This window comes from Amblyraja radiata, chromosome 13 (assembly GCF_010909765.2).
Source record: "Amblyraja radiata isolate CabotCenter1 chromosome 13, sAmbRad1.1.pri, whole genome shotgun sequence".
Classification (NCBI taxonomy): Eukaryota; Metazoa; Chordata; class Chondrichthyes; order Rajiformes; family Rajidae; genus Amblyraja; species Amblyraja radiata.
The window spans coordinates 45,833,654-45,848,326 of NC_045968.1; the positions used below are offsets into that span (position 1 = coordinate 45,833,654).

Below are 14,673 nucleotides of genomic sequence, written 5' to 3' on the forward strand. Positions count from 1 at the left end.
GACCCCCAGATCCCGTTGTACTTCCCCTTTTCCCAACGACGTCATTTAGGTAGTAATCTGCCTTCCTGTTTTTGCTACCAAAGTGGTAGCAAAAAGGTAGGAAGCAGATGTTGTTGGCCTGTGACTAGTGGTGTACCTCAGCGTTCGGTGCAGGACTCATTGCTATTTGTCATCTATATCAATAATATCGAAGAGAATGTACAAGGAATGATTAGTAAATTTGCAAATGACACTTGCAAGTGTCGACAGTAAATATGGTTAATTCTTCTTCTTTCTCTTCTTCTTCTGTCGTATGTCTTTTAGACCTGCAGCTCCGTTGAGGCGAGCCAGGCCAACGTGTCATCGTCCAGGTCAATCAGACCTCGTTCACCAGGTCTGGTGTTTGGGGCAATTGGTGACTATGTGCTCCACTGTCTGTTAATAATAATAATAATGGATGGGATTTATATAGCGCCTTTCTAATACTCAAGGCGCTTTACATCGCATTATTCATTCACTCCTCAGTCACACTTGGTGGTGGTAAGCTACTTCTGTAGCCACAGCTGCCCTGGGGCAGACTGACGGAAGCGTGGCTGCCAATCTGCGCCTACGGCCCCTCCGACCACCACCAATCACTCACACACATTCACACACAGGCAAAGGTGGGTGAAGTGTCTTGCCCAAGGACACAACGACAGTATGCACTCCAAGAGGGTCCCAACACTCGCAGGAGGCGCTGTCCACGAGGCCCCACCTCTTCATCGCTACTCCATAGCGTCCGATGCCAGTCCTCAAGAGGTTGAGGGTTGTCCACTGCTTTCGGGGCAGGTCCTGGCCAGGGACGTCCATGGGGTCATTGATGTACTGGTGTAGCCTAGATGGTTCCGCTGACTTCCACTGGTCTCTCCATCTCGTCTTGACCCAGGCGGCCTTAGAAGCGTCAGCCAGTGTTGTGCAGAGCAGCTCTTGGGCTTGCGTGGCAAAGGGGTGCCGTGACTTGAGGTGCACTCGTCGTGGTGTCTCTATGACGATCCGATGGAGGAGGTGGGACTCACTGGTCTGTGCCTTTCAAGAGAGGGCCAACGTGGCTGCTTCTCGTCTGATGTTGGCTGGGGCGATGCCAGCGAGGACGGGCAGTTGGTTTACTGGAGAGGCTCGTAGGCATCCGGAGACAGTCCGCAGGGCGCTGTTGAGGGCAGCATCCAGCTTCTTGGCGTGAGGACTACGGCACCAGAACGGGGCGCAGGATTCGGCGGCTGAGAACACCAGGGCCACTGTGGACATGCGCAGTGTCTTCATTGTGGCTCCCCATGTGGTGCCGGCTAGGCGGCGTATCAGTGCGGCACTGCCGTTTGTCTTTGCCTTGGCACCTTCCAGGTGTTGTTTGAATGACAACGTTCTGTCGAGCTTCACACCGAGGTACGTGGGGACAGGCTGGGACCGTAACCGGGCGTTATCCACCATGACGCTCATCTCGCGGGTCGCTTCCCTGTTGTTGAGGTGGAACATTGAAGATGTTGTCTTACCCATGCTGAGCTTAATGATGAACTCGATGACGTTGAACTTGGCGATGTTAAGGCCTTCAACATTGTGCTGCAGTAGCGCTAAACCTCGACAGTTGGCGGCATTTAACGGTGCTGCCTGGCCTGGGGAGGCATGGCTTTTAGCGGTCTGCAGACGCGGTAAAGACATTGGTTTCGCTTTGTGGGCTTATGAGCCTATGTAAATATGGTTACCAAGAATTACAGTGGGATCTTGATCAGCCGGGCAAGTTGGCTGAATATCAAATGGAGTTTCATTCAGATCAGTGTGATGTGTTTGCATTTTGGGAAATCAATCCAGGGCAGGACCTTCACAGTGAATGGCAGGACGATGGGAAGTATTGCGGAGCAGAGGGATCTAGGAGTACAAATACAGACTTTCCTGAAGCTAGAAAGGTAGCAGAGAAAATTTACATGAGTTTTTCCCGGACCCGAAGCCTGAGCTATTGTGAGAGATTGAGCAAACTAAAGGGCCTGTCCCACTTGGGCGACATTTGCGCATCATTTACGCAAGAGGCCAGTAGTGTCTGACACGCGAAAATCGTCTAGCAGTACGGCAGTCGCGCGCCAAGTGCCCTTGAGGGCCCTACTTCTTTTGGCAGTCATTTGCGATGTCGTTCGTACTTAGTCCGATCTCCGTGGCGAGGATTTTCCCAGTGAAAATCTTTCAAAATTACGCGTGCTTTATACCCGGGTGGTCACGTGGTGCAGTACTCAAATGGTGCGTCGGCGGCGCATGGTTACGGACGTTGACGCACGGTGATGCATAATAAATTTGCATAGGCAATGTTCGTGCGTAACCATGCTTCACCACGCGCTACACGTACGCCGTCAGCACGCGTAAGGGATACGTCACATAGGTGGCGTGTGAGGATTTTGAGCATTACTGCGCACCACTGCATACACCACCACGCACCACATGCCATTTGCGCGTCACGACGCGCCAACCAATTTCTAGGATGTCGCGTAAATTACGCGCAAATGACGCCCAAGTGGAACAGGCTCTTAAGACTTTATTGCTCGGAGCACAGGAGGCCAAGAGGTGTATAAAATCCTGGGGCATTGGTAAATGCACATAGTTTTTTTCCCCAGGGCAGAGGAATCAAGAGCTTGAAGGCATAGGTTTAGGGTGCGTGGGAAAAGACTTGATAAGAGCCTGAGGGACAATCTTTTCACACAGAGGGTGATGTGTATATAGAATGGGCTACCAGAAGAAGTAGTTGAGGCAGGTACAGTAACAACAATTGAAAGACATTTGTGCAGGTACACGGTTAAGAAAGGTTTAGCAGAAAATTGGCCTAAAGCAGCAAATGGGACTAGATTAGATGGGGCATCTTGGGCGGCATGCGCGAGATGTGCCGACCAAGATCGGCATGGCTCTGATTCATTTGCTTGCTTAATATCTGTGTAAGCTTTTTAAAACATTTTTTTTAAATCACTCGAGGGATGTGCAGGCTGTCCATCCCCAATTACCTTTGAGAAGGCAGTGGTGACCTCTTCCCTGAGCCACTGCCGGTGTGGTTATATCCACAATGTTGTTAAGGAGCGAATTCCAGGATCTTGACACAGCGACAGATAGGAGCGGCAGAATATTTCCAGATCATGATGGTGTGCAACTTGAATGGCAAATTCCAGGTGGTGGTGTTCCCAAGTTGTTGTTGCTTTTGTCCTTGTAGCTAATTGAGGTTGTGGGTTTAAAAGGTGTTGTCGTTGTAGTCATGAGCAGTTGTTGCATTGCTGTAACCACACGTGTAGCGTGTTGGAAATTTTTATTGGATAACACAAGCAAAAATGTCTTATTCCGTTCCACATCTGATGGTATACCCGGCCGTGTTCTAAAAACCTGTGCGGACCAACTGGCGGGAATTTTTACGGACATTTTCAACCTCTCACTTCTGAGGTCTGAGGTCCCCACCTGCTTTAAAAGGGCATCAATTATACCGGTGCCCAAGAAGAGTAAGGTGACATGCCTCAATGACTATCGACCAGTGGCACTAACACCGGTGGTGATGAAGTGCTTTGAGAGGTCGATCATGGAGCAAATCAACTCCTACATCGACAAAAACCTGGACCCACTGCAGTTCGCGTACCGCCACAACAGATCAATGGTGGATGCGATCTCGCTGGCCCTCCACTCCGCACTGGACCACTTGGACAACAAAAACTCATATGTCAGGCTGTTATTCATTGATTACAGCTCGGCATTTAACACAATCATCCCCTCCAAACTGGTTACCAAACTCGCAGAACTGGGTCTCTGCGCATCCCTCTGCAACTGGATCCTCGACTTCCTCGTCCACAGATCACAGTCTGTTCGTATTGGTGGAAATGTGTCAGCCTCAATAACAATCAGCACGGGTGCACCTCAAGGCTGCGTGCTCAGCCCCCTGCTGTACTCACTCTATACCCATGACTGCGTAGCGAACCACAGTGCGAACTCCATCATCAAGTTCGCTGACGACACCACTATTGTGGGGCGTATCACTGATGGGGATGAGTCAGAGTACAGAAGAGAGATCGAGCAACTGTCCATATGGTGCCAGCGCAATAACCTGGCCCTCAACACCAGCAAAACCAAGGAACTGATTGTGGACTTTGGAAGGAGTAGGAGGGGGACCCACAGCCCCATTTATATCAACGGGTCGATGGTTGAAAGGGTCAAGAACTTCAAATTCCTGGGCGTGCACATCTCTGAAGATCTTTCCTGGTCCGAGAACACTAACGCAATTATCAAAAAAGCTCATCAGTGCCTCTACTTCCTGAGAAGATTACGGAGAGTCGGATTGTCAAGGAAGACTCTCTCTAACTTCTACAGGTGCACAGTAGAGAGCATGCTGACCGGTTGCATCGTGGCTTGGTTCGGCAATTTGAGCGCCCTGGAGAGGAAAAGACTACAAAAAGTAGTAAACACTGCCCAGTCCATCATCGGCTCTGACCTTCCTTCCATCGAGGGGATTTATCGCAGTCGCTGCCTCAAAAAGGCTGGCAGTATCATCAAAGACCCACACCATCCTGGCCACACACTCATCTCCCTGCTACCTTCAGGTAGAAGGTACAGGAGCCTGAAGACTGCAACAACCAGGTTCAGGAATAGCTACTTCCCCTCAGCCATCAGGCTATTAAACCTGGCTCGGACAAAACTCTGATTATTAGCAACCACTTTCTGTTATTTGCACTACCAGTTTATTTATTCATGTGTGTATATATTTATATCATGGTATATGGACACATTTATCTGTTTTGTAGTAAATGCCTACTATTTTCTGTGTGCTTAAGCAAAGCAAGAATTTCATTGTCCTATACAGGGACACATGACAATAAACTCACTTGAACTTGAGAATAATTTAGGAGGTTGATCCTATTAGAGCCAAAAGGCAAGGTTTGTGCAATAAGTAACTTGGACTATGTGATGCTCTGAGATAATGGTTGCGTTAGGCTGCCATCTAGTGCAGTAAAATTGCTTAGCAAGAAATCAACTACTGCTTTCAGAATTGATTGCCGAATCAACTTGAAGACGGGTGACAGTCGGCACTCGTTTGTTTGGATCTGGCTGCTAACAGTAACCCTATGTTCTACAGCAAATATATCCTTTAATTGGAAGAATATTTAATTAATTTGTGAATGAAAATGTATGGAAAGGCGTGTGTGTGAATTCATTTTGTTACAAGTAAGATGCGGGCTCTCTGCAGAACATACAAATGAGCAATTACTGATTCTTGCTTTATCATGTTTGATTGTGAGTGCCGCATTTATTGGCTATTTACAAATTAGACTGAATGTGAAGCTACTCTATTACTTTCTAATTGATGTAGAGAAATATTGCAGTGCAATTTAATGGATAACTATGCCATGTTAAATTCAATGGGATGGACGCAAAATGTTGCTGAAAATACATTTGTGTATAAAGGTGTTAACTATTAATATTAAATAATGTAAATAATGTAATGTTAATATTACATAGTGGCAAATTTAATTGCTCATTGCAAACAATATTTTTGTTTTCATCAAAATGCTGGGTAAATGAGAATCATAGATTCAAAGTTATCAAAGGTATCAAAGGTATTTTATTGGTCACATTCACATACACCGGGGTGTAATGAAGTGAAATGCTTTTTGCCATTTTGCAGCACACAAAGAAAGAATACAGACATAACACCAATGAGAGTCTTAAACACAAAGAACATCCCCCCACAATGGCTCCCACTATGAGGGAAGGCACAAAGTCCAGTCCCCAACCCCAGTTCACCCATAGTCGGGCCTATTGAGGCCTCCACAGTTGCCTCTACGGAGGCCCGATGTTCCTGGCCGTTCTCGCCGGGTGGTGGTGCTCCGGCGTCGGGAGAGTCCTCACAACGGCATGGGAACCCTGGAACGGTCGCCTCCGTACTGGAGGCCGCGGCTTCCGAAGCCGACAAGGCCGCGCCGGTTGGAGCTCCACATCTGGTGATCTCGTCGCGAGATCCCATGCTCCCGGTGTAAAGTTCGGCGCCGCCGCCCGCAGCTTGCCGCTCCACAGTCCCGCAGCTTTGCGATGTTTTACCCGGCGGTCTCAGCTCACCGGAGCTCCAGCGCGGCGACCCAGGCAAGGCATCGCCCGCTCCACGATAGCGCTCCAGCGTTGTGCCGCCGCCGAAGCCGAGGTTCTGAGCGACAGGAAACGCCGCTCCAGGCCCGCTGGTAGGCCGCGAGGACGGGTCGAAGCTGCAGCCCGGAGAAAAGCTGCCTCTCCGATCAGGTAGGGACCCTGAAAGGCAGTTTCCCCCTTCCCCCCCACCCCCCACACAAAAAAGTCTAGACCTCCAAACAAAACACTTTAACTAACTAAAAATAAAAATAAAACGGTGAAAAGACAGACAACTGCTGGCAAAGATCTTCCAAAGATAAATACTAAATCCAGGATTTGCTTAGTTAACCTGACATGAATGGAGATAATTTTCATAAAGTAAAGAGGCACGTTGTTACCAAATTTATTAATCGGGCAAAGCATGGTATTGGAAAAGCCTTGAGTGTTGAACAGTACTGAAAGCCTAAATGTTATACCTTTGTAAAGTAAATACACACAGCTGATGCATTAATTTTCATGAAGTAACTGCTATGTGAACCTAATTGCTCTAGGTGTGTGGACTCTCTTGAGCTAATGTAATGCGTCAAATTGTTGAAAATTACAAAATCACTCCATCTCAATATTTATTTTCCCAGTGTGACTTCACAGTTACATTTCCGAAATAAATTTCTAAACATGGCAGCTTTGACATTCAAATTTCAAAGGATTTATTGCAGATCCAAGTTGAAATCCTGCAGTAGAAACTTAATGTATGTCATTGCTTTCATATTTTATATATATATATATGTGTGTGTGTGTGTATGTATATATGCATGTATGTGGGTATGCATATGTTTATATGTGTATATATACACTGAACTTTTTAGGGCCTTTCCAACTCAAGGGCATGTCCCACTTACGCGACTTTTTCGGCGACTGCCGGCACCCGTCATAGGTCGCCGAAAAATGTCAACATGTTGAAAATTCAGCGGCGACCAGAATGACGCTACGACTCTTTGGGTGACTAGGAGACTACTCACGACCATACAGGCCCAGGTTCTTTAGTAACTTGTCAGTTTCTTTGTTGAACTAAATTAAGGCGCATGTTGCAATCAAAAGCGCTTGAACAATTGGTTGGGAAGACCATTGCGACATGTCGCGGGGTGAAGCCTGTATGGTCATGAGTAGTCGCCCAAAGAGTCGTATCTTGTTCTGGTTGCCGCTGGATTTTCAACATGTTCAAAAAATTTCGGTGACAGTGGGTTGTCGCCAATGAGCGTAGCTTGACTTCTCCTGACGTAGGTGCTGTTGTAGGTTGTCGCCAGGTGACTGACTTCTGTGAATTCCTATGTCAACCGGCGACTGAATTGTCTTCAGTTGTCGCCGACAGTGTCGTAGCTTCTCGCGGGTGGACGTAGGTTGACCGGTTGTCGTAGGTTGTCGCAGGTTGTCGCCTGTGTGGTTGTAGGTTGTCGTCTGTGTGGTCGTAGGTTGTCGCCTGTGTGGTCGTAGGTGGACGTAGGTGTGGTCGTAGGTTGTCGCCTGTGTGGTCGTAGGTGGACGTAGGTGTGGTCGTAGGTTGTCGCCTGTGTGGTCGTAGGTTGTCGCCTGTGTGGTCGTAGGTGGACGTAGGTGTGGTCGTAGGTTGTCGCCTGTGTGGTCGTAGGTTGTCGCCTGTGTGGTCGTAGGTTGTCGCCTGTGTGATCGTAGGTGGACGTAGGTGTGGTCGTAGGTTGTCGCCTGTGTGGTCGTAGGTTGACGCAGGTGTGGTCGTAGGTTGTCGCCTGTGTGGTCGTAGGTTGTCGCCTGTGTGGTCGTAGGTTGACGTAGGTGGGGTCGTAGGTTGTCGCCTGTGTGGTCGTAGGTTGACGTAGGTGGACGTAGGTGTGGTCGTAGGTTGACGTAGGTGTGGTCGTAGGTGGACGTAGGTGTGGTCGTAGGTGGACGTAGGTGTGGTCGTAGGTGGACGTCCTAATGGGACGCTGGTTGTCGGTAGCTTGCCGTACGTAGCTTGACGTCGATTAGGTGATAGGTTGTTGTAGCTTGTCGTAGACATTGTCGTGGAGGGGTCCGGTCGCCGGTTTTTCGGTGACCTGCTACGACTATGACAGTCGTCGGCAGTCGCCTAAAAAATCGGCTCATGGGACAGGCCCTTTTCTCGTTTATTATATTGTTTACAGAGTGGTGTGTTTACATGTTATGCTGTGCTGTTAGAAGTAAGAATTTCATTGTTCTGTCTGGGATATATGACAATAAAACACTCTTGACTACTACAAAATAGTATATCAGTTTGGCTTCAAAAATATTTTCGAGAGAATTAGTCAAAAATGAGTTGAGGGCAGGTGTGAGAAGCAGGTTTAGGGCATTATGACTGCTTGTGTGTCATTTAACTGTGAGGACTGGGATTGATTAGAGGAGACTTTAGAATATTTTCAATATATCAAGATTCGTAGCGTGGGAATCTTCTCACTTTCCATTTCCTTTTGTGAATTGACTTTATATATCAATGTCTCAAGTTCTTCGTTGGTTAAAAAAAATCTGAAGTTTAGAATAAACCAATATACCTATTAAATATTAAATGGAGCAATAAAGGTTTGATTGCTGGAAACTGGAAAGAAAAGCACAAATGCAAGTGGGCGAAGATGTATACACGACAAGTGAAACATTCAACCTTCAGGATGTGGGTTTGTCAGAAGTGGTGATGTGTGAAAGATAAGTGCATTTTAAGTTCCCAGAACGGGAAGGGCAGGTTGAACAGAGGCAAGGTTTGAAATGGTGCAGACCAAAGTTACAACATTAATAACTGCATTAAAATTCGATCATTGCAGATTGGAGAGGAAAAAATTGAAACAAATTGAAATAGAAAGTGGCAGCCATATCTGGTGAGGAGGGAGGAAAAGGGTTGCTTACCTGAAATTCTTAAATTCAATATTGAATCCTAAGGGTTGCAATATGCCTGCCTCTCTAGAAGATTAAGTGTTATTCCTTGATCTCATGTTGGGCATGCTTCTTCTTGCGTATGGCGTGCACAGCCTAAAGTTGTAGGACAACTTGTTCTATTTGATCTTATTTGATTGTGCTCGCCGGGTTGATTGCATTAGTTGCGGACCACGTGAAGGTTGCAATCTCCCACCCCATGTTGGGCATTGATGAAGCAATATGGGAGTCTAAAGATGGTCAGTGTGAGAAGGATGGATAATTATACCAATAGATGACTGAAAGCTCAGGATCCCCCCTGCCAATTGAGCCAAGTCACCCAGTCTGTGATTGATGCTTCAGTATTGTAGGACATGACATGGTAAACAATTAATGCAACACACGGAATAGGAACAAGTGCACATGTGTTGCTGCTTTGCCTGCAGGGACTATTTGAGTCCCTGCTTTATAGGAAGGGAATAATAATAATAATAATACATTTTATTTATGGGCGCCTTTCAAGAGTCTCAAGGACACCTTACAAAAATTTAGCAGGTAGAGAAAAAACATGTAAGGGGAATGAAATAAATAGTAGAGACATGACTAGTACACAAAGTAAAGACAGAATACAATTCAAAACACAATATGAGGCAATTAATGCACAGATGAAAAGGGAGGGGGACGTGGGGCTAAGGATAGGCAGAGGTGAAGAGATGGGTCTTGAGGCGGGACTGGAAGATGGTGAGGGACACGGAATTGCGGATCAGTTGGGGGAGGGAGTTCCAGAGCCTGGGAGCTGCCCTGGAGAAGGCTCTGTCCCCAAAACTGCGGAGGTTGGACTTGTGGATGGAGAGGAGACCGGCTGATGTGGATCTGAGGGACCGTGAGGGTTGGTAGGGGGAGAGGAGGTCAGTGAGATATGGGGGGGCCAGATGATGGAGGGCTTTGTAGGTGAGGATCAGGATTTTATAGGTGATCCGGTGGGAGATGGGAAGCCAGTGAAGTTGTTTGAGGACTGGAGTGATGTGATGCCAGGAATTGGTGTGGGAAGAGATATTGGGGCAATTTTACATATCATGTTTGCTTAGCAAAGTGCTGTGAGATAACGAATGGTGAATAGAGATGAAAGAGCAAACCGGGGAATCCCAGTGGGAGAGATGATAATAATAATAATGATAACTTTATTTGTAGATTTCTTGCAATTGAATGCAACCCAAAGTGCTTTACAAAAAAACACAGATCTAAACAAAATACAATTTAAAACAGTAAGGACATAGATAGTTAATAGTAAAAAGCACAGATTTATATAAAAATATAAAATAAAAAATAAAAAATTGAGAGTGTAAAAGAACAAAAAACAAAAACACTGAAGTCAAATACAGTCCCATGTACTATATGAGCACACCAGCTGCTAAAGGGTATGCTGAGATAAATACAAGAGAATAAAAGGAATTGTTACAATGTCATCAGAAGTAAAGTCAGTTAAAAGCTTGATTGAAAAGATACGTTTTTAGCTGTCGTTTAAAAATGAGTGGCGTCTCTCTTGGCCCTGGGTCGGGTATTCCACAGGTTGGGGGCGTAATTGAAAAAGGCTGCTGCACCTATTTTCTTATTGCGGTGGCATTGAGAGGCTAACAGGCCGGCATCAGAAGACTTGAGCGCTCGAGTAGGGGCATAGGGAAGGAAGGACTGTAAAATATGCTGCTTCTAAGCCATTTAGGGCTTTATAGACAAGAAGGAGGACTTTATAGTCTATCCTGGATCTCACAGGGAGCCAATGAAGGAAGTATAATACTGGGGAGAAATGTTCCCTTTTCTTGGTATTTGTTAAAAGCCGGGCTGTGGCATTTTGAATGAGCAGTAACTTGTTGGTGGATTTTGAAGGCAGACCGATAAATAAGGCATTATAAGTAATCAAGTCTGCTTAATATGAAAGCCTGTGAGTTTATGAGTTTTTTTACAGTCTTGTTGAGTTAAGAAAGGCCGTACTTTAGCAATATATCTGAGGTGACAGAAAGCACACTTTGTTACCTTATTTATGTTCGACAGAGAAGTATAACTGAGTGTCATTGGCATAACTTAGAAAATTTACATTATGCTGTCTGGTAACTCCTCCGAGCGGCAGCATATACAAGGAAAAGAGTAACGGGCCAAGGCTACACCTTGTGCTACACCAAATGTATATCATGCAGCTGTGACAGATATTCCCCAAGGCTAACAAAGTACTTCCTTCCACTTATATATGATTGGAACCAACTCAGGTACCTGATCTGACAGGCCAACCCAGTTTTCTAGGTGATCTATGAGAATACTGTGATCTATGGTGTCAAAAACAGCTGTGAGGTCTAAAAGGATCAGCACTGAGACTTTGTCCTCGTCAGTGCTAACTCTAAGGTCACTGACTTTTTATCAGGGCAGTCTCAGTGCTGTAATTTGCTCTGAAACCAGCTAGAAATGTTTCTAAAATGTCATTTTGATTCAGAAAGTGTTGTATTTGGTTGAATACCACTTTCTCCAGAACCTTGCTGATAAAGGGTAGATTTGATATGGGTCTGTAATTACTCAGTAGCCCACCGTCTAAATTTGGTTTCTTTAACAGAGGCTTTACGACAGCGGTTTTATCAGCATCTGGGAAAATTCCAGTCTCAAGGGAGTTGTTTATAATTGTAAGAACAAAGTTAGACAAACTGTTAAAAAAATTATTTGAAAACTTTGTAGGAACTGCGCCAAAATGACAGCTAGAGTATTTGCATTCAGCCACAATTTTACAAAGTTCTGAGGTAGAAATACTTACGAAACTGCTCATTTTTGCCTGCGCCTTACTAGGTCGGCAGCAGAGGACAGTAGAATCTAAAGGGATATCTGCTCTGATAGTCTGAACCCTATCTTTAAAATAATCGGCAAACAGCTCACATTTTTCAGCAGAAGCTTGGCTTAAAAATTCAGGGGTTGAAGCAGAGTTTAGTAATCTGTCAATGGTGGAGAACAAAATGTCACTATTTCCATCACTGCCTGCGATAATTTGAGAAAATGGGTCCTCCTTGCAGATCTTACAGCATTATTATAAGTAGCAATGGTTTCTTTATAGATGCCAAGATGTACTTCTAGTCCTGTTTTTCTCCACTTTCTTTCGGCTACCCTACCTGATTTAAAAAAAACGTATGAGCCATATTTAACCATAGAGATGTTTTAACCCTTACTTTCCTTTTAATCTTGAGAGATGCAACTTTATCACGTGTTGTAGCTAGGTTGCTGTTATAAGCTTTTATCATTTGGATACCTTTGGAATGTTGCGAGGGCAGGGAGAGGAAGGGGTTTGGTGGTGGAATTCAACTGAAGGTAGTGGATGTTGCGGAGGAAGATGCATTGAATATGGTTGAGCACCTTGTCCTTATTCATGTTAAGAGGAAGGGAGGTGAGAACAGAAGAGCAGGAAATAGAAGAATCATATTTGATAACCTTATCAGGAAAGACAGGGGAAACAGCTTGGTTAATGAAAGAGAAAGACGTATCAAAGGCACCTGTGTGGAAGCATATCATCAAAGCAGACACAACTGAGAGAAACTGAAAACGGATTCTAATTCTTACTGGAACGATGGTGGGTATAGCCAAGATAGCTATGAGAGCCTGTGGAATTATCTTGGTTATTGTTTGCTAACCTATCACCTGAGATGAAGATGGTAATATCAAGAATGTAAAGGAAGAATCAGGTAATGGACCACGTACAAATGAGAGCAGAGAACCTGGCATCATTAAAATTGAAGCATAATTTTAAAACATAATATTTTTTTTTCTTCAACTTGCAGGATCATTGAATGCCAAGGACTTCCTCTTGTAAGTGGGCAGAGTGGAGATCCCTATGCCTCTGTCTCGTTTGTTGGACCCTCGAGGTATAATATTCAATATTTTAAATGAACAGTTGTACAGTACATACAATACACAACTGAATTTGGAATTTATTTGCATTACGCCGTGTCTACACTAACCATGTTGCCAATCTAACTAATCCCTTCTGCTTGTACATGGTCTGCATCCATCTACTCCCTATTTGTTTATTTGTCTGTCCAAGTGCATCTCCAATATTGGTATTGCATCTGATTCCAAAATTTTCATTGACAGTGCATTCCAGGCACTAACCACTCTGTGTAAGATTTTAAAAAAGCTACCTCGCACGTCTCATTTAAACTTTCTCCCTCTCACCTTAAACTTACGCCCTATGACATTTCCATTTTAGGAAAATGAATGACTACCCTATTTATGCCTCTCATAATTTTATATATGTCATTCAGTTCCTCAAACTATCTTGTAGCTAAAACAGTTGGTGTTTGTCCAAACTTTCCTTGTACTAATACTCTCCAATCCAGGCAACTTACTGGTGAGCTTCTTTTGCACCCTCGGCAAAGCCTCCACATTCTTTTAATAATGTAGTAACCAGACAGCACTCAACCAGGTTATTTATCTCCCTCCTGTTCTCTGATGCATCATTACCTGGTATTCATCCAAAAATGATTAATCTGGCTGTATAGTCATGGGTATAGAGGGAATAGAGCAGAGGAAATGTGTAGGAAGGAACTGCAGATGCTGGTTTAAACCGAAGATAGACACAAAATGCTGGAGTAACTCAGCGGGACAGGCAGCATCTCTGGAGAGAAGGAATGGGTGACGTTTCGGGTCGATGCCCTTCTTCAGACTGAAAGTCACGAAAAAGGGAAATTAGAGATATAGACGATGAATAGAACAGGGAGTTGAGCATGCAGCCCTGAGGTATCCCCATGCTGAATGGTCGTTACGGTGTAGGTATTGTTGCCCATTCGTACTGATAAGGAAGTCCAATTGCGTAAGTAGGTACGGAGACCCATTTCTTCGAGTTTGTCAATGGGTTTGGAAAGGATGATGGTGTTCAACAGCAATTAAGACAATTAACATTCACTGTCGGCTTGTGTAGCAGTAGGCACATCAAAGTGGATCCAGGTCATTACCGAGGGAGGAGTTGATTTGCATCATAACCAACCTCTCAGAGACTTCATCACAATGGACATTTATGCCACTAGTCTGCAGTTGCTGAGGCATGTTATCTTACTCTTCTTGGGTACCAGTATTATGTATGTCATTTTAAAGCAGGTGGGGGTCCTTGGATAATAATGGTGAGAGGCTGAAGTATCATAGAGTAAAGAAACAGACCCTTTGGCCTGAATCGAACATGCTGACCAATAGTCCCATTTCCTCACATTTGATCTATAACCGTGTAAACCTTTCCCATCTACGTACCTGTCCTAATATCTTTTAAATGGTGTTATTATACGAACCCCTAACCCCCCTTTTCCCTATTGACACAATTGTTTTATAACACAATATTCTATAATATGATGTTTCTTAGGAATGCAGCTGTCACATTACAGCAGAACTGCTTCAGGCTTATCAAAACGTGCACTTGAGCATGGGCATTCTGATTCTGTACCATTGTAAATTCCCATTGCAGGGGAAGACAATAAATAAATGTTCATGTTAATTGCCTTCATCAACAATTTTCATGACAATAGTGTGGAGGTATGATTGCCATCTATATATAACAAAAATTCTCATCTTGTTTGTGTGTATGTATATGTGTGTGTGTGGGTGTGTGTCATTTGGGTACGATCTGCTTGATTCTCATTTCCTTACAAATGCTAGGCCACAGCCTTCCCATTTTCACAC

The 14,673-nt window shown here is 44.8% G+C and overlaps 1 protein-coding gene across 2 annotated transcripts in view; it reads left to right on the forward strand.

The window, feature by feature from the left end:
- rasa2 (RAS p21 protein activator 2) overlaps positions 1–14,673 on the forward strand; it is a 169,446-nt gene that overhangs the window by 100,729 nt on the left and 54,044 nt on the right. For both annotated transcript variants that reach the window (XM_033031950.1, XM_033031949.1), the window contains exon 6: positions 12,786–12,869. In XM_033031950.1, coding sequence (XP_032887841.1) covers positions 12,786–12,869 — 84 coding nt within the window. The remainder of the gene's footprint in view (positions 1–12,785; positions 12,870–14,673) is intronic.